General features: G+C 56.3%; 1 protein-coding gene across 1 annotated transcript; it reads right to left on the reverse strand.

Annotated features, from left to right (window-relative positions):
• Positions 1 to 8,706: 8,706 nt before the first annotated feature.
• Positions 8,707 to 15,695, reverse strand: C1QL1 (complement C1q like 1). Its single transcript, XM_059048849.2, has 2 exons — positions 14,850 to 15,695; positions 8,707 to 9,112 (listed from the first exon to the last, which is right to left on the reverse strand). The coding sequence occupies exons 1-2, from the start codon at positions 15,444 to 15,446 to the stop codon at positions 8,933 to 8,935; spliced, it is 777 nt and encodes a 258-aa protein (XP_058904832.1). The 5' UTR covers positions 15,447 to 15,695; the 3' UTR covers positions 8,707 to 8,932.
• Positions 15,696 to 19,048: the final 3,353 nt, after the last annotated feature.

Consider the following 19,048-nt stretch of genomic DNA (forward strand, 5'->3'; position numbering starts at 1 on the left):
TGAACAGGTCTGAGGCATGCAAGAAAGCAGGAGGCGGGCTTCCCTGGTGGCGCAGTGGTTGAGAATCTGCCTGCTAATGCAGGGGACATGGGTTCGAGCCCTGGTCCGGGAAGATCCCACATGCCGCGGAGCAACTAGGCCCATGAGCCACAACTACTGAGCCTGCGCGTCTGGAGCCTGTGCTCTGCAACGAGAGAGGCCGCGACAGTGAGAGGCCCGCGCACCGCGATGAAGAGTGGCCCCCACTTGCCACAACTAGAGAAAGCCCTCGCACAGAAACAGAGACCCAACACAGCAAAAATAAATAAATTAATTAATAAACTCCTATCCCCAACATCTTCTTTAAAAAACAAAAAAAAAAGAAAGCAGGAGGCAAAGTTCCCTGGCTGGCCTGCCATCAAGATAGGAGTGTCACTATTTAATCCCTGGTTGATTTGGCCCAAACCTCATTCACCTACCTGGACCTCTATTCAGTGAGCTAGCACTGCTGGTTTGGCAAGAATAAAATGAGACAACCATGCAAAAATGCTGTTATTGTAAAGCTACCAGAAAATCAGGGTATTCTTGCCATCTCCACTACCCAGGAGAAATAAGCTGTTGAAGAATGGCTTCCAGGGCTTCCCTGGTGGCGCAGTGGTTGAGAATCCGCCTACCGATGCAGGAGACACGGGTTCGTGCCCTGGTCCGGGAAGATCCCACATGCCGCGGAGCAACTAAGCCTGTGAGCCATGGCCGCTAGGCCTGCGCGTCCGGAGCCTGTGCTCCGCAACGGGAGAGGCCACAACAGTGAGAGGCCCGCGTACCGCAAAAAAAAAAAAAAAAAGAGAGGATAAAATAATACTTGGCTTATTACAAAGATTAGAAATAATGTAGGTAAAGCAACTTGCAGACATTCAATGAAGCGGTAATGGGTGTTCTGGTATTCATTCATTCAACAAGTATTTACTGATTAGAGACAAGTAGGCTCAGAGGATAGGGTGGTGAGTGATAAACACTCACCTCCTACCTTCATAGAGCTTTCAGGCTATGGGAGAAATTGGCCTATTAAACAATGACTAACAATGACATGAGAGATGGGCTATAATGAGAACATCTGAGGGTGTCCGGAGGAAGTGACATGCAAGCTGAGGTCTGAAGGAGGAGTGGAGCTCGTTTGGCGAGTGGAGCCATTCCTTGGATCTTAGAGGCCAAGGGAAAAGAATTCTGCAGGTGAGGAGTCAACCAAGCCCAGCGATGCTGAGAGAGCTTGGTAGGGCCTGGTGAGACCCACCTTAGTGGACACAAATGGAAAACCCTTGGGCCCTACACCACAGATGCTGATAAGGGGAGAGCAGCCTGGTACTGGCCTAACAAGAACTTCAAAGCATAGAACCCAGACATGAGGGCTGGGTGCAGGATTTTTGCCTTGTCTGGCAGCAGATGTTTCTGGGCTGACATGGCTGGGGGTGTGAAAGGCCACAGGCTCTGTGCTCTTGTGAGGTGTGTGGATGTCTCACTATCTGCAAGTGGTAAGACTACCGACCCTGGGTGCTCAAAGGAGGCAGAGAGGAGGCATGTCCATTCACCTGTACCCTTGTCACTGCACATCTTTGCACCTGGATGTAGCATTCACTGCTTTGGGTGTAGACCAATTTTAAAAAAGGTCTTTGGAGACTTCCCTGGTGGTGCAGGGGTTAAGAATCCACCTGCCAATGCCGGGGACACGGGTTCAGTCCCTGGTCCGGGAAGATCCCACATGCCACAGGAGCAACTAAGCCCATGCGCCACAACTACTGAACCCACGTGCCTCAACTACTGAAGCCCGTGTGCTCTTGGGCGGCGTGCGGCAACTACTGAGACCGAGGGCTAGAGCCCGTGCTCCGCAACAAGAGAAGCCACCGCAATGAGAAGCCCTCGCACTGCAACGAAGAGTAGCCCCCACTTGCCTCAACTAGAGGAAGCCGTGTTAGGTACTGAGAGAGCCACTTGGAAGATGCTCTCAGTATGGCCTTGGAGATGGCAGATGACTGCTGGGGAAGTCCAGGAAGGCTTCATGGAAGAGCAGGTGTTCTGCAGGCAGCTGAAGTAGCCCAGGGTCTAGCAGACCCATCCCTGGTTCTGGGCAGGCAGGGAGAGGTCTGTAACTCTAGGCAGTTGTCCTAATGCTGGCTGGGGTTCTACACTCAAGGAGCAAAGGGGCTTGTGCCCTGGGGGCCTGGGAAGAACTCCTTGAATTTGCACATTACCATCTGGGAAGAGGCAGGAACCCCACCCATGCACAAGCTGCCCAGGTGGCAGGTGTTATAGGAAGTGTCTAGTGATTTAGGGGATGAAAGACTTCTCTGGCTGGGAGGGAGTGAGATTCAACCCTTCCCCTACTCCAGGGAATGGACAGTCAAGAGAACTGTTGCCAGAAAGATTAAGCCTGGTGATCTTGGGCAAGGTTTACCTCTCTGTGCCTCATTTTTCTCATCCAAAAAAATGGGTGTGATAATAGTTACCTTATGGGATCATCGTGAGATTAAAATGAACGGATACGTGCAAAATTCTTAAAACAGCACATGGTGCATAAGCTACTGTTATAAACTGAGTTGTTGATACAGAGATGAGAGTATATTTGTTCTTCCAGCTCCAATATTCCCCAAACCTCTGGACAAAAGAGGAGAAACCCCTCAGCTGCCTGGGTTCTGCCCCCTTCCCTATTCCAAAAAGGACAGCTTCAGCAACAGCTGGGGTGGGGTTGGGGTCTCAGATTTTGGAGGGAGACTTGTTGTAAAACCTTTTTGAACATTATATAAGTTAAAAAAAAAAAAGTAACCCTCCTCTTAGTCCGGTTCCCTCAGAGGTAACTGCTGTTAACAGTTTGGGGAGCCTTTCCTGCCTCTCTGATAGCACCGTGTCCTGGATGTATTTATATGATCTCTGTAGGTATCTTGAAGCCCTGGGTGGTTTCTTATCACTTTCTGGCTCCTCCACACTGAGCTAGGGTCTGGCCCAGATGAGGTATTCAGTAATGTTAAAAATGAGCAGAGCAAGTAGAGACAAAACTGCTGGGGTGGCCAGGTCCTCGGGGGTGTCCCTGTGCTCTAACCCCAGATTGGAGGCCACAGAGCAGAATGGTCGGAGAATCCACATTGGAGACTCCATTCTTCTTCTTTTTTTTTTTTTTTTTTTGCGGTACGCGGGCCTCTCACTGCCATGGCCTCTCCCGTTGCGGAGCACAGGCTCCGGATGCGCAGGCTCAGCGGCCACGGCTCACGGGCCCAGCCGCTCTGCGGCACGTGGGATCTTCCCGGACCGGGGCACGAACCCAAGTCCCCTGCATCGGCAGGCGGACTCGCAACCACTGCACCACCAGGGAAGCCCCAAGGAGACTCCATTCTTAATACTCAGCTCTACATCCTGGGTACCTCAGATCAATCTCTCCCCTAGTGCCCCACACTCACTTTGGGTGGGTGAAAACCCGGATGTTTTCATTTTCTTCAGTGATGATCATCACCGTCCCACGCATTGAAGTGCAGCCAAAGGAATTTTATTTATTTATTTATTTGGCCGCGTCGGATCTTTGTTGTGGCCTGTGGGATCTTTTGTTGCGGTGCACGGGCTTCTCTCTAGTTGTGGCACAGGCTCCGGGGCCCGCGGGCTCAGTAGTTGCAGGGTGCAGGCTCTCTAGTTGTGACACCCAGGCTCTAGAGCGCATGGGCTTAGTTGCCCTGTGGCATGTGGGATCTTAGTTCCCCCACCAGAGATCAAACCCGTGTCCCCTGCATTGGAAGGCAGATTCTTAACCACTAGACCACCAGGGAAGTCCTCAAAAGAATTTAAAATCACAGGGCTTGGGAGACTTGCATCTGCATTTTGCTTTACAACTTACAAAATATTAATAATTTCTTACCCACTGCCTCATAATGGCCCTTCAAGTAGATATTTTTTTTTTTTTTTTAAGTAGATATTTTTATTAGGCCCATTTTATAGATGGAGAAACTGAGGCTCAGAGAGGTGAAATTTCGTTTCCTGAAACACTGAACTGGGCCAGAACTTGAGCTCAGTTCTTCTGACTCCAATTGCTGCATGTGTGCTGGGTCCTGCTGTCTCAGGTTCTAGCTCTGCCCTGAACCAGCCCGAGCAACCTTGGGTTCCTCTCTGGGTCTCAGTTTTTCCAGCTGTGTAATGAGAGTTGCCCATTCTGTGGCTTTGATTCTCAATTTTGGCAGATGGGGCAAATGGGTAGCATGTGGAAAGCATGGTGGCGGGGAGCCCTCCGGTCCCTTTTCTCTCCAGGCCACAGCTGTCCTCTCTCAGTAACCCTTCCACCCCCACTCAATCCCAAATATGTATAGACTTTTCACTTCCACTCTATTATCACTTCATTTGTAGGATTTTAAGGTTTATTACCTGGAAGGAAGCGAGGAGCTCACACCTCCAGTTCCGCTTTTCAAATATACCTCCATCGCTTGTGAAAATAACCTTATTAACAGCATCTTACCTGCTACAGCTTACAGGGGTACCCAGGTAAGTACATGCAGAATGAACCAGGGCAGGGGAAGCAGCACAGCTAGCTGAAGTAGTGCAGCCTCTGGACCCCTGGGATTTTCTCCCAGCTCTTGGGGGTCCTGGAGCAGTTGTCAGGGTCAGCAGAATGCGGGTGAGCCCCAGAGTAGCCTTGAGCAATAGGTGCTTGCCTCCTGCCTCCTCCTCTGATGCTCAGAGATCCTCCGGGACACAGCTCCCGTGCCTCCGCGCCTCCCCTGTCCCCTGGATGCTTGTCCAGGATTAATTCTCCAGACAGCTCCCCCTCTGAGCAGTAAATGAAATATCGGTTACCAGGAGTGAGGCGGGAGGCAATTAACCCCTAGACCTCACCGTGGCAGATGTGTTTGCAGCAAGCCGAAGCGGAGAGCCGAGCGCACCTGCCGGGCCGTCCTGCAAAGTCATCCAATTAGGGTAGCCCCCGGCGGTGGGTTCCTGCTGCCCCCTCTGTTCCCCGTGACCCCAGAAACCAGGGCAGCACCAGCTCTGAGGGCTGGCAGCTGCCTGGGCACAGGATGGCCTGCCATTCCTCGTGTGGGTGAGCTCCAGGAGCACTGCCATCCTCACACCCCTTTGGCAGGGACATTATTCGTTAATTAATCACACATCTTTCGAAAGGGGAGGCAACCTGGGGCGGCTTCTTCCTTCCTTCCTCCAGAGTGGGACCACCATTCTGCTTCTCCAGCCTCCTTTCCACCACCTCGCCAGCCCTGCCCCATGGAATGTTTCTGTGGCAGAAACGCCCCTGACAGAGGAACAGGCGAGACACGTGCCCTGCTTTCAAGGAGCCTCCAGTTGGATGGGGAGACAGAGTTTGTCCTTCAGGGAACCCCCAGTCCCAGGGTCTGGTCTCAGAAAGCCGTAGTTTAATAGAAAAAGCACAGTGTCTACCCTCGGAGCCACTGAGAGGACGGCCACAATCTTTGCAACTAGGAAATGGCCCCTCCTCATCCCCAGTCTCTGGAGATACACACCTTGCCCTCAACTCAGTCAAAACACTGTCTCTGAGGACGCCCAGTCTGATGGAAGAGACACAGTCTCGCCTTCAGGAAGTTTCCCATTCTGAGGGTGGAGACATAGTCCTTGCCCTCAGATGTCCCAAGTCTGAGGGGGAATAAATAGACTCGCCCTTGGGGAGCCCCTGTCTAATGGGGGAGACACTTCCCCAACATGTTCCCCGGCAGCTGGGATGCTGCTTGAGTGACAGCCAGCTGGCCACTGGCACTGCCGGACACCCCCGGTGCCCTGCAAAGGAAGAAAAAGGCCTTGGCTTCAGTCCTGTCCCAGTTGTGTCACAGACTTGCTGCATGACCATGGACAAGTCACAGATTTTCTTCAGGCTATGATTTCCTCGTCTGAGACAGGGAGATTTTAGGCCCATCTCTCAAAATGACATGAGGATCAGCCAGTCACCAGAAAGAAAAGAAAGCAGGCCAGCCAGCCTGGCTCTCCTACAAAAATGACTGACATGCTTTTTGCTGTAGCAGAGGTCCTAGACCAGCCCCTGTGGTCACTGGGGAGGGCTGGGGAGCACGCCCAGGTGTGGTGGCTGGGTAATTTGGGGCCAGTGTGGCCATTAAAGAATCACAGGGGGCTGTGGGTGGCACTGGGCGGGGGGGGGGTGGGAGGGGGGGGGGCTGCTGGCTAATCTAATCACTCTTCCCAAGGAAACTCTCGTTCCAGCTAGACCTGCCAGGGGTTTTATTGGGTTTGTGGAAACCCGCAGATTTCAATCTCCAGACCCCACAGGGAAGGAACAAGTATTAAGCTAATTTTATTAAATGGCCACAGCTGGCAGTAGGGGATGTAGGGGAGAGAAGACAGGATAAAGAAAGTCATTCAAGTCGGCCAGCCTTGACAAGGGTCCATACATGCGGCCTGACTGGGAGGGAGGCCACCCCTCCTTCCTGTCTCTCCAGCTGAGCCAGCAGGGGGAGGGGAGGCCAGATGGGACCCTTCCCTCAAGCAGAGCCTTGGGATTCTCCAAGAGGCTCACCCCGTGGCTGCTGCCCAGGGTAGATGCTTGTAAATCTCATCAAACCTCTGCAGGGCAGCGCTGGAGTGGAAGCGCTGGGCTGCCCCCAAGCCTTCCTTCCTCCGTTCTGCTTTGGAGATCCCAGGTCTTTATGAAATATGGCATGCTGGGTAAGAGCATGGTCTTTGGTTCAAATACTGGCATTTGCCTCTTCCTAGCTCTGTGACCATGGCAAATTATTTATCCTCTCTGAGCCTCAGTTTCCTCATCTGAAATGGATAAAACAACAGCATCCATGTTAAAGGTCATGGGAGCATTTCGTGCCAGTCCACTCCCACCCCACACACATTTCCATGAGATAATATTTATAAAGTTCCTATATGGGGCTTCCCTGGTGGCGCAGTGGTTAAGAATATACCTACCAATGCAGGGGACATGGGTCCGAGACCTGGTCCGGGAAGACCCCACATGCCGCGGAGCAATTAAGCCCGTGCACCACAACTACTGAGCCCACGTGCCACAACTACTGAAGCCTGCGCGCCTAGAGCCCGTGCTCTGCAACAAGAGAAGCCACCGCAATGAGAAGCCCACGCACCACAACGAAGAGTAGCCCTGCTCGCTACAACTAGAGAAAGCCTGCGCACAGCAACAAAGACCCAACGCAGCCAAAAATAAATTAAAAAAAAAAAAGTTCCTATATGGTGTCAGACACAGAGTTGGTCCTCTCTAAATATTAGCTATTATGATTTAGGAATGCCCTAACTGTGCAATCGTCATGGTCCCAGTAATAGGAGGTGAGGGAGGCAGTGACAAGGCAAGGAGATTTAGTGTGTCTCCAGGGTAGCAAGGGCTTCTTGGATTCAAGTACAATCACAGAATTTGGTGACTGTGTCCTATTTTTTTAAAAATAAATTTATTTAATTTTATTTACTTTTGGCTGTGTTGGGTCTTCGTTGCTGTGTGTGGGCTTTCTCTAGTTGAAGCGAGCAGGGGCTACTCTTCATTGAGGTGCGTGGGCTTCTCATTGTGGTGGCCTCTCCTATTGCGGAGCATGGGCTCTAGCTGCGTGGGCTCAGTAGTTGTGGTTCGCGGGCTCCAGAGCACAGGCTCTGTAGTTGTGGCAAGCAGGCTTAGTTGCTCCGCGGCATGTGGGATCTTCCTGGACCAGGGCTCGAACCTGTGTCCCCTGCATTGGCAGGCAGATCCTTAAGCACTGCACCACCAGGGAAGTCCCTGTGGCCTATTTAAAAAGCTATTTAACCTCTTTGGAGAAAGAATAAAATCCACTCATCCAACCTCCCAGGGCTCTTGGAAGACTCAAGTGAGATGACATACGTGAAAGCCTTTGACAAACTTTAAAGTGATGCGTAAATAATAAAAGCTGTGTTTATTGAGCATATACACGATACCTCTTTAATCCTCAGTCAAGTGAGGTAGGTTAGGTCTCCTCACTTACATATTATAATGAGAAAACTGAGGCCCAGGGGTGAAGTGCTTGGGTCAGGGTCAACCAGCATTCAATGCAAAGCTTGTTCCTTTCACTGCTGTCACTAACCCAGAACTGAGTCAGAAAAGAGTGACATGGCCAGGATTCTACACCGTGGCACTGGGACTGGAACCTGGGTTTCCCAATTTAAAACTTGCTGTGCCTTTGGAATGTTGATGCCACTTTCAAGGTCGAAAAGATGGAGCTTTTCCACCCCGGAAAATGATGATGTAACTGGGCTGCCTCCTATTCTAGCTGCCCAGGCCCACTTGGGCTGTGGTGGGGCATTGGGCTCCTCGGCCCACCTCTTCCTGGAGCAGCTCTGGCTCTGGCCTCTGGCTCCCCACGGATCCACGAGAAGCTTTCAGCAGATTCATTCCCAGCCTGGAGGAGGGCAGGGTTCATGGTCCCCTCCTGCAACTCCCCTCCAGGGCACCTTCGGAAAGCCAGCGGGGTGGAAGTGTTTTATTATAGCTTTGGTCAGACGGGAGCAGCAGGCCAGGGCTGTAGCTGGGAAGCCATCCAGCCCCCAATACACCGCTCCCCCAGGCAGCGCCACCCCAGAGCGGGTGGGCAGCTCATCTCAGCACAGGGTGCGACCCCGCCGAGACCTCTCCCCCAGCTGGGGCGGGCTGGTGGGTCAGGTGGGCAAAAACAATCCTATTGTACAAATATACAGTGCGGGCCGGGGCGGGGGCGGTCGACACGGCCTCCCGGGGAACCGGGAACCGGGAACCGGGAACCGGGACGGGGCGCGCTGGACCCGGCTCTGCGGCGAGACGGCGGGAGGGCTAGCTGCGGCCCGGACGGTGGTGAGGGCAGGCCGGGGGCGTCATAGCCGGGAGAAGCCGGCGGCCGTGGCGGGCAGCGAGGGGGTGTGGGTAGGGGTTACGGGTCATCCTCTGCGCCGCCGCCGGGAGGGGACCTCCGGGGGGATAGGGGATGGAGCGGTCGCGAGGAGCTCAATCGGAGTAGATGATGAAGCCGGAGAATGTGCTGTATTTGTTGCTGTTGCCGCCGTGCGCTTTGCCTCCGTCGAGCTTGATGAAGACCTCGTCGCCCGCGTCCAGGTGCAGGATCACGCTGTTACTGGCGTAGTCGTAGTTCTGGTCTGCGTCCTGGGCAATGGCGCTGGCCCGCACCTGCGGGGTTGGCGGCGGTAGGAGAAGAGGGGTGTGTGTGAGAGGGCAGGGGAGGAGGAGGGAGAGAAGTGGGGTCGGGGAGGGAGGGGGACCGTCAGAGGTAAGGCAGCTACCTCTGGAAGCCCCCAAAGCCCCACCTCCAGCCCCATCAGGGCTCTCAGCCTGCTTTTCTCCCATCATCCCACCACTGCCCTGTCCAGTCATAACTGTGTGTTTTGGGAAGGGGTTAGAGAGGAGCCTTGGATTTCTAGGGCAGGTGTAATCTGGGTCTGAATTGGCAGTCAAGGTGTAATCGGCCTCCTTAACTCCCCTAGAGCTCACTGTCTGACTTCAACAATGTTTCTAGGATGCCCCAGCCTGGAACTCCCTCCTTGCAGAGAGGAATTCTCTAGACCCCTAAGGGATGGAGGGGCCATCCCCTCTCTCACCATTGGTTCCTCTCTGCCTTATTGTGATAATGATGCCGTACATCTCAGCCACATCCACCTGTTCTTATGTCAGTGGATGGACAGGCCTTATAGGTTCAGGCCTGGATCAATGCCAGGCTACTCGTAAGCAACCACACTAGTACCAGGAACTGCTCCGTGGACAACTTGTCTCAAGTCCATTCTGGAGTCTTTCACACCAGAGCAGTGAGATGGAAGGCCTGGTAATTACTTCCTCTCCCAAGGCTCAGGTTGGGCCTGCATCCCGCCTCCAAGGAGCTGTAGCTCTACCTGTGACTATTCCCCCACCCAAAGAGGACTTCTGGCTCCTCCTGAATCACCCCACGGTGGTAGAAAGGAAGTGGATGGGAAGAAGGGGGCCAAGCCTTATATCCCTCTGTGGTCCTCAGTCTGATCTGATATCTTTGCTGGCCCTTGTTTTGATGGAGGAGGGGCGGGACAGGCAGGACGATGGGGCAGGGGAGTGCCAGCCTTTGGACTTGAAGCCTGACACATCATCTGGGGGGCTCAGACTATAATCATAAGATATTGAGGATGTGGGGTGGTGGACAAATTCCCTCCAGGCATTCCTTCCCAACCGCTGAGGCCAGCGCAAGGCCTGAGCCATCTGATCTGGGGCCTCTCCAGGATATTCTGGGTGGAGAATGGGAAGAAAGAAGCCATCTCCAAGTTCTGGCTTGTGTTGGGGGGAGGCTGCATTGAATGGGGTTCTCTCAGCCAGGCTCCTCAACAGCCCCTCTCCATCCTGCCCCTTCCCCGAAGGCAACTCCCCCAAGGGTTGACAGTCAGGGCTGGACCAAGCCAAATTAGGGGAGGGGCCCATCCTCCCTCCTGGACGGAAGGCAGAACTGTAGATCAGCTGTGTCAAAGCTGCTGACTCAGCAGAAATGCGGCACCAGGAGGACCCGACATATTTGCATGCAGTCTGCCATTGAAAGCCCAGATCCTTTCAGCCCCTTCTCTCCCTTCAAGCTCTTCTTCCCCAACCTGGGAGGGAACTGCTTGGGGCACTCAGTTGGGAAAACTCTTGGTCCAGCTAAAGGTGGTGGAAAATCAAATGAGGGAGAGATGCTGTCTGCCAAGGAGCTCAGTTTCTCCGTTTAGAAAATGGATGAGAAGATCCTGCCTCACCACTGCCACCAGTGTAGAAGCTTTTTGACAGTGAAGGAAAAAATTTGTAATCTTGATGGGGCTTTGAGCTACTAGGAAAGAGCTGAAAGCAAGCAGCCAACTCCTGTATTGTTCCCTGGGCCCTAATCCTGGTAGTATTTATGATTACACATGCATTTCATTATCTTTGCTAATAAATTACTATTAATAACAATTATTTTTATTACCCAGATTAATTTAGCCTTAACTCATTAAAACAGTGTGCTTCTTAATAGCCAAACCCATTAGAAGACCATCATCTGTCATCAGGAATCTCCTGGTGATGTGACACGCATCAGAACTGTTATGCTTATGTTTATTATTTATTCATCACCATGATTGTTGCTATGATTATCCTAAGTATCCACGGAGGCAGGGAGAATTAATGCTCTTCCATCCTTAGACAGTGGGGGATCCAGGAATGGTGCCCAGGGGTCCTGATTCTCTGCACCAGACTGGAAACAGCTGAGGCATTCAGCTCCTCCTGGGGGCCGAGGGGAAGTTTGGGGATTTGAGGTTGTCCTGGAAGCAGGAAAGCAAGTCTGGGGCTTGTCAGGAGGGGGCGCTATAGAAGCACCTCTTCAAGGGCTGCCAATAAAGGAAACTGAGGCAGTGGTCCGATTAGGGGCCTGGAGTGGGGGTGGGGTGGGGGTAGAGAACCCAGGAAATGTGCCCCTACCCCCAGAGCAATGCTGGGGTTTTGGATGTGCAGATGTGGCTCCCACAGGCAGCCAGCCTGGTCCACAGGGGGCTTGTGCTTTCACACCATTGCTGGGTCCCTACTGTACCAGGCACTGGTTCTGTGCTGTGAAAGGCATTAGAGGCCAGAGAGGACAGCAGGGGGCCCCTCTCCCTTATCAGAGAGGCTGATCCGCAGTTAACACACCCCACCACTTCTCACCTCACTCAAACTCTGGTGTCCAAGCCCCTGCCCATTTGTAATACTTGCCTTCCCATAGGCCTTGGCCTGTCCCCACACAGCCCCCTCTTCTCTAGCCCCGTTTATCAATTTCACGTCCTCGCCTGGCATGTGGGATCTCAGTTCCCTGACCAGGGACTAGGGATCGAACCCATGCCCTCTGCACTGGAAGCACGGAGTCTTAACCACTGGACCGCCAGGGAAGTCCCTGAGCTGTGGGTCTGAGAGGGAGCTGCAGGGGGCTCACCTCACCCAGGGCACTGGCCCCAACCTAGAGTTCCTTCCTCAGGCTCCTCAGACGCCCATGTCCTAATGACTCGGGCTTAGTGCCATCAGGCTGTGCAGTGGTGACTCAAAGCAACCCCTAGGTAGAGGGGCTGGTGGGCCTCACACAAGGACAGAGAGGGGGTCTCAGCACCAGGCAGGAAGGTGGAGACGCCCCGTCTCCCCATGTTGCCCAGGGAAGGGCCAGGGCCCAGATGCAGCTCTGCCTTCTGGAGGAAATTCTGGAAGCCTCTCTGGAGGCAGGAAGCCAGGAAGGAAAAGCACAGAGCCCAGGGTCACCCCTGGACTTGAAGGCGTGGGAGGAGCAAGCTCCTCTTTTCTGTTCCCACCCACTGCCCAGCCCCATCATTTTTTTCTCCGCTCACTTGAATGTCCACCTCTGAGCCAGCTTTTCCCTACACCTGACCTTTTCATTTTCTCCCTAGTCTCCTCACCTTGGGGACCCAGGTTCACCTTCCTCTCCCCCGACCAGGTTGGTCTGAGCTGGGGCAAGCCCCATTGAATCACTCCCTCCAGCCGACACATCTGGGGACAGGAGTGTCAGTGGTCTCCCGACCCTCCTCCCACTCAATAATCGCTGGGGTGTGTTATTGTGTGTTTACTACTCTCTCCCCTGCACAGACCACGAGGTTCTGGAGGCCAAGCAGACTGAATCTCTGGAACCCCAAACCTGGCTCCTAGTAGGAGCTCAAAACTAATATAAAGAATGACCAGTGGGCTTCCCTGGTGGCGCAGTGGTTGAGAATCCGCCTGCCGATGCAGGGGACACGGGTTCGTGCCCCGGTCCGGGAAGATCCCACATGCCGCAGAGCGGCGGGGCCCGTGAGCCATGGCCGCTGAACCGGCACGTCCGGAGCCTGTGCTCCAAAACGGGAGAGGCCACAGCAGTGAGAGGCCCGCGTAGCAAAAAAAAAAAAGAATGACCAGTGAGATTAAAGGACTCTCTTGGATAATCTGGAAGAGGTCACAAAGGATGTAGGGGAGGACCAGGGCCTATCACCCCACTGCTTGTCTTGGATTTTTTTGTGTGTGGAGGAAATGGTCTGAGTAACTGTTAAAATGCTGGGTCTCTGAAACCCCTGGTTAAAGCCACCTCATTTCTTCTACCAGCCTGTGGTGCCACCTCCTTGTCAGGCTCTGTCAATGTCCTGCTGTGGGGGTAAAAATAGGTTTTTGGGTCAGTTTCATCTCCCTGAGACTGAAGCAAGTGTCCTTGCCCCAAGCACACACCATCTTTGGGGCCTCCTCTTGCCTCATCTCCGGGGCCCTGCAGCACCCTCCTGAAGTAGCACAGGGTCTAGGGCCCACCGGTGGCCTGGTGACCACCTCCCTATTCAAGCAAGCTGGGCCCCCAGCCCCCTGAAACCTCAACTTCATGCCAGCCCAAACTTTCTTTAGGAAAGGAAGAAATTCCTCAATGAAGGTGACATTGTTGCATCCCTTACCGGCGATTAATAAGGGGAATTGCGGGGCTGTCTGCAGAGATGGCCCTAACTGGATACTAGGGCCTCCCATTTGGTCAAGAACCAAGGACAAAGAGGAGAGACACAGGAAGCCTGATAGACAGAAGTGGGAGAGAGACACCAAAGAAATAAAGGGGGGGGATTAAACCCAGGGGCGAGGGACCAGAAACCCAGGGAGAGACAGATAGGACTGGTAGACACAGGAGAGAGGCCAGCACAAGAGATGGAGAGAGGAGAAAGAGTCAGGGGAGAGGCAGAAACCAGAAACAGCAGGCATGGGAGAGAGGGCAGAGAGGGCAGGGGGCAGGGGGCAGACTTACAAGCACCTGGTAGGCTTTTTGCTGACTCTCAGGCCTGTCCTTCCCCCCCCCCGCCCCCAGCCAGGGTCTGCCTCAGGGTAGTGCTGCAGTGGGAGGGGTTCCAGCAGGATCTTGGGTCTCAGTCGCAGGAGATTCCTTCCCAACTCCCATCAGCCTAGCTTTAGTTCTGATTGGCACAGACACCTTCTTCCACAAGGATGCTCTGCTTGACTACCCCAGGGGCCCCAGGCCACCGTGGTCTGGGAGCACTGAGAAGGGAGGGGTAATCAAAGCGAAGGGAGCTGGGTAAAACTGTCACCCTGGGGCAGGGTTAGGTCGAGATTTGTCCCGGGGCAGCGGTTCCAAGGAGAGCAGGAGGCATTGCCGGTTCCAGTTACCAAAGACCTCGTGAGCTTGGTGCCTGCCACTCTGGTCTCTCCGATGGGGATAGGGAAGGAAGAGGATCCCCCGACACCCCAGGAATCAGGAGTTGCAGCTGGGAGGCAAAGAGGAGGGGAGTTTCCACCTCTTTGCCCTGCCTCAGGAGGAAAAACTCCCCCCCCCCCCCCGCCGGCCGTCTTCTTGTGCGGTTAGCTCTGACACAGTGGGAAGGGGCCGCGCAGTCCCGGGTTTTGCAACGGGTGTCAGATCGGCCCAGTGGTCCCTTCCTTAGGGCGGGGGATGTAGTGCAGCTAAGGCTTTATGCGCTCGGCTCCCTTTGCCTTTGTGCGCAAAACATCTCCTACAGCTCGCCTTCTCCGCTTGCGCGCCTAGCGGTGCGCCCAGGCGCCCGTGGGCGCCGAAGCTGCCTTTCCCCAGAGCCCATGCTGATCCGTCCCCTCATCGCCAGCTGGTATCAACCAGAATCCCAGCTCTCAGATGCTGTTTCCCAAGGGCCAAGCCCCCAAGGGCCAGTCCGCGCGCCCGGGAGCCCTGCGCTCTGATTATTAGTTGGATTTATCTCCCGTATTTCCATGCCGCAGGTGCCCAGCGGCACTTGCCTTGGAGCTGGCGCCCAGGAACCGAGGAGTTAGGGGTGCCAGCCAGCCTGGACCATCCCCGCCTGTAATGCCTAAGCCGCTCCAGGGGCTCCATCTGCGCCCTTCCGTACCCTTCGGCCCCGGGCTCCCTGGATGCCCTGCCCCCAGGCCAGCCCCATGCCCCCGCCGGGCCCACCTGGCCGTTCTTGCAGAGGTCCGCCCACATACTGGTGCCGTCGCCGCCGCGCATGAGGACGTGGTAGGTGAAAAAGTAGGTGCCGGGAACGTTGCATGTAAACTTGCCGCTGGTCGCGTCGTAGTTGTTGCCTAGGTTGGTGACCACGTCGTCGAACTTGAGCACCTCGTAACCCTCGTGAGGGTTCTTGAGGCCGGCGTAGAAGGCCACGCGCGGCACCGTGGTATAGGTGGCCGTGCTGATGGCGCCGCTGCCCCCCGCGCCCGGCAGCCCGGGAGGGCCGGTCTTGCCCGGCTCACCCTTCTCCCCGGGTGGCCCCATAGGACCCGGAGGACCCGGGTCCCCCGGGGGCCCGGGAGGGCCCGGCTTGCCTGTGCGTCCCGGCTTCCCCTGGGGGCCCTGCACCAGCGTGGAGGGCGGGGGCGCGCCGCTCTGCTCACTCAGGGCGTCGCCGCCGTCGGGCCGCGCGCCGGCGCCGGGGCCCCGCGCGGGGTAGGGGTCGCACACCATGCGGCAGGTGCCCAGCATCTCGTAGTGGCCATCCGGGCCGCCCGAGCTCACCAGCACGGGGATCAGCACCACCAGCACCAGCAGCATCACCACGCCCGCGGCGGCTGCCAGCAGCGTCTTCCGGCCGGCGCGGAGCCTGGGGAGCGCCGGGCCGCCAGGCCGCGCCGTCGGGGAAATGGTGCCGGCGGGCGGGGGGCGCGGGCAGGGCGCCCGTGCTCAAGGGCGGTCCGGCGGGGCTGAGGGCATGGGGCCGGGCCCGGGGCGCCGCGCTGCGCTGGATGCGCTGCCGAGCCCAGCCGCCTGCTCCTGCCTCGCGTTTCCCTCCCGCGGCGCGGCAGAACTGAGCGCGGCGGCCGCCGCCTCCTGCCTGATTCCTCCCGCCTCCCCGCGCTCGAGCCACCGCCCCCTCCGCCCTGTCCAGCCCCACCCGCTCAGCGCAGCTTTCCGCCCGTGAGGGGTGGGGCTGAGGGCTGGGCCGGCTCCTAATTGGGCCGCGGACGGTAGGGCTCCGCCCACCAAGCGGGGCGGGGCCTTGGGGCGGGACCGCGGAGTAAAGGGCTGGAACCGGGAGAGGAAAGGGGAGACTGAGGGAGACAGAGCCTCGGAAATGGAGAGGGGGCTAGAGTCTGAGACATAGGAGAGCCTCTGATAGACAAGGGAAGACTAGGGACGAAAAAGCGAGTGGAAGAGGGTCATAGAGAGAGCTAGAGAGCGCCGAGGGGGATTGGGAGGGAGAGGACTCGAGGGTCGCTTACGAGGAAAGCCGAGAGAGACAGAGGGAGGCACGAGGGGCCACGGCCCGCAGGGGGCGGAGGCTGGGGTAGGGCACCCCGGTCTTCGGGAGACAAAGAGCGATTGAGAGGAGGAAGGAGCGGGGAGCAAGAAGGAAGGACAAGGAAGAGGGTTATGAGGGGGGAGAATAGGGGAAGGCAGGAGGATGGGGAGGGGGCCAATCCGCCCTCAGGCCTCGCGGACCACCTGTCCGGGAGATGGGGGTGGTGTTGGGATGCCTGCCAGGCTGGCGGTTTGAATCCCGGCTCACAGAATCCCGAGTACTAACAGCTGCCGCTCCCTCCTCTCTTTTTGGCTCCTGGATGTTCCCGGGACCGCCTTTCCCCGGGAGGAGCAGGATCTTATACCCACACCTCCTTACCTCTGCTCCTTCCTGCCTGCGCTCCAGGCCAGGTCAGGCTGCTTTTTCCTGGGGATGGGGCCGGGGGCTCCTCCATCTTACTCTGGTCACTTCCCTTCTCCCTGCTTTTAGGCAAGGCAGAAATCGGGGCCCTAAGAAAGTGGGCACCCCAGGTAACTTCTCCGTTCTGCCAATACAAACACATCCCTGGGTGGTGACCCCCTCTCTCAGCCTCCAAGAGGAGGGGCTGATCTCTCCCAGTCCCTCATCTCGCCCCTCCTACCCAACCTCGAGCCTCCTGAGCTCCTAACTCTTTTCCCCATCAGGTTGTATAAGGCATTCCTCTTCCTCAAGTGCAGTAAAGTGTTTAGGCTGCATAAACGAAAAGGCGTCTGCTTCCATCAAAATACTTGTCACGTTATTTTTTTTGCGGTACGTGGCCTCTCACTGCTGTGGCCTCTCCCGTTGCGGAGCACAGGCTCCGGACGCGCAGGCTCAGCGTCCATGGCTCACGGGCCCAGCCGCTCCGCGGCATGTGGGATCTTCCCGGACCGGGGCACGAACCCGTGTCCCCTGCATCGGCAGGGGGACTCTCAACCACTGCGCCACCAGGGAAGTCCTTTGTCACGTTATTTGAGGCCCACTTTGTGCTGCTCCACTGCTCCTCCTCCCCCTCCTTTATCCAGCCTACCCGGGAAGGCTCTGCCATTCAGAGGCCACTGGCTGCTGCTAAAGGACGACCCTCCAGCCTTTCTCCTTTCTCCTGAGAGGACCCCTCCCAAAGCTGAGACTGATTAACCCCACCTGAGCTGGGAGGAGGAAAAGAACAGGAGGTTATCGGGGGCGGGGGGTGAGGGCTGTGAGAGAGGACCTTTCAAGCACCGCCGAGCCCGTGTTAGAGTGGTCCCCTCGCCAAGGAAGGAGCTAAACATTCAATCAATAGCATTTATTCAGGGTTTTCTGTGTGCCAGGCCCTGTGTTTACTGCTTTACAGACGCCATCACACCAGATCTCCACAGCAATCCAAAGAGGTAAAGCCCATTATTACTTTCATTTTAGAGGGAGAACTGAGGCTCTGGGAAGTTAAGAGATTTGCCCAAAGTCACACAACTAATAAGCGATAGAGCCGGGATTCAAACCGCCAGCCTGGCTCCAAGCTCTTCTAACCGCCACCCAGTTGGGTCTCTAGATACTGTTTACTTCCTAGAGGGAGGAAGGCGTTCAGTGCAGGGGGAGGAGGACAGCTAGACCTCCCCAGGCTCGGGAAGAGTAGTCCCGACTCTCGGCTGTCAGTCCGGCCTCCCGTCCCCCACGGCGGTCTCCCCAGTATGACTCCCCCAAGAGCGACAGGGCTGGTGACCCAAGGGACAAGTGCGCGGTCGTCGGCGTATGATTTGTACAATCCCGCGCCCCCTAGTTCTCGCGCACACGGCTCTCTCCTCCGCTGTGCGGCTGGGGCTCGTCTGTCACCCGGAGTCCTTCCCGAATCCGCGGCTGGTCGCCCGAGGCCGCGGAGGGGCGGGAGCACGCACCCCCGGCGCTCGCCGGGGCGTCCAGGGGCGCGCTCGGCGCTGCAAGGCGGCCCGCCCCCCAACCCGAAAGAGCGCCCGCTCCCCTAGCGCGGTGTGGCGTCTCTGTCAGCCCAGCCGGATTCTCCCCGCTTCGCTGGAGTGGAAAATAACGGCTTCAAACTTTGCAGAGAGGAGCCGGTGCCAGCACTTTAATTAACAGCCATCTTGGCCTGTGAGCCTGGGCTACCGGCTCCGCGCCTCCCCCAGGCTCGCCGGCCCCGCCCCGGCCCCGCCCAGGTCCCCGCAGGAGAGGGACCTCCGCCGTGGCGCTCCGAGCTCCTCTTCCCCGGGACAAGAGGGCCTGGCTGACTGGGGGGCGCGTCTCCCCAGCTTAATACCTGAGGACCTCCAGCCCGAGTTCTCTAAAGCCTGGCCGCTGATGATTCCAGGGTTAGAGACCTGCATCCCAGCCCCAGCTGGTGATTTTAGGCTACCGACTAACCAGCAGCGTCTCAGGTGTTCTCCTCTGGAAAAGGGGTTGTTATAAGGATTAAATGAGTAATAATGAAGGTAGCAAAGCGCTGGCCTCAGTATCTGACCCTTATTAGGCGCCAAGTAAAGGATGGCTAATATAATTATTTCACAGAAAGGCCCTTCCACCACCCCAGGGCATGGGATCTCCTCATCCTGCCTTTTTTCCTACAAATTGCTGTGCTTGGCTCTAGGAGCGGAGGACAATGGCCTATGCTCCCGGGTTCAGAGACAAGACTAGATGAATGAGAAAGGAACCCAGGAGTTCTGGCTCCCAGGCCTCTTCCTCAACCACCTGCCAAGCCCAGGGACCCAGGTTTTCAGAAAAGGAAAGAGGTGAGCCCAGGGAAGGGAGGGAGGGCAGTGCTATCTGTAGCTGCGGTACTGCCAGTGCTGGGGGCTGAAGGTCCAGCTTTGCCTTCCTTACTGTGAGTGAGAGCTCCCTCCATCCTACAGCCCCCATCATTCCAGAGGTGAGGAGGGGGTACTGGGCATTGAGGTGCTGTATGGTGGGT

Source organism: Kogia breviceps, chromosome 19 (assembly GCF_026419965.1).
Source record: "Kogia breviceps isolate mKogBre1 chromosome 19, mKogBre1 haplotype 1, whole genome shotgun sequence".
Taxonomy (NCBI): domain Eukaryota; kingdom Metazoa; phylum Chordata; class Mammalia; order Artiodactyla; family Physeteridae; genus Kogia; species Kogia breviceps.

Coding starts and splice junctions, on each gene's coding strand:
- C1QL1 (XM_059048849.2), bottom strand. CDS start 15,446: ATGCTGCTGGTGCTGGTGGTGCTGATCCCCGTGCTGGTGAGCTCGGGC. Junction 9,113..14,849: donor ACCTCTGCAAGAACGGCCAG/GTGGGCCCGGCG, acceptor CCAACCCCGCAG/GTGCGGGCCAGCGCCATTGC.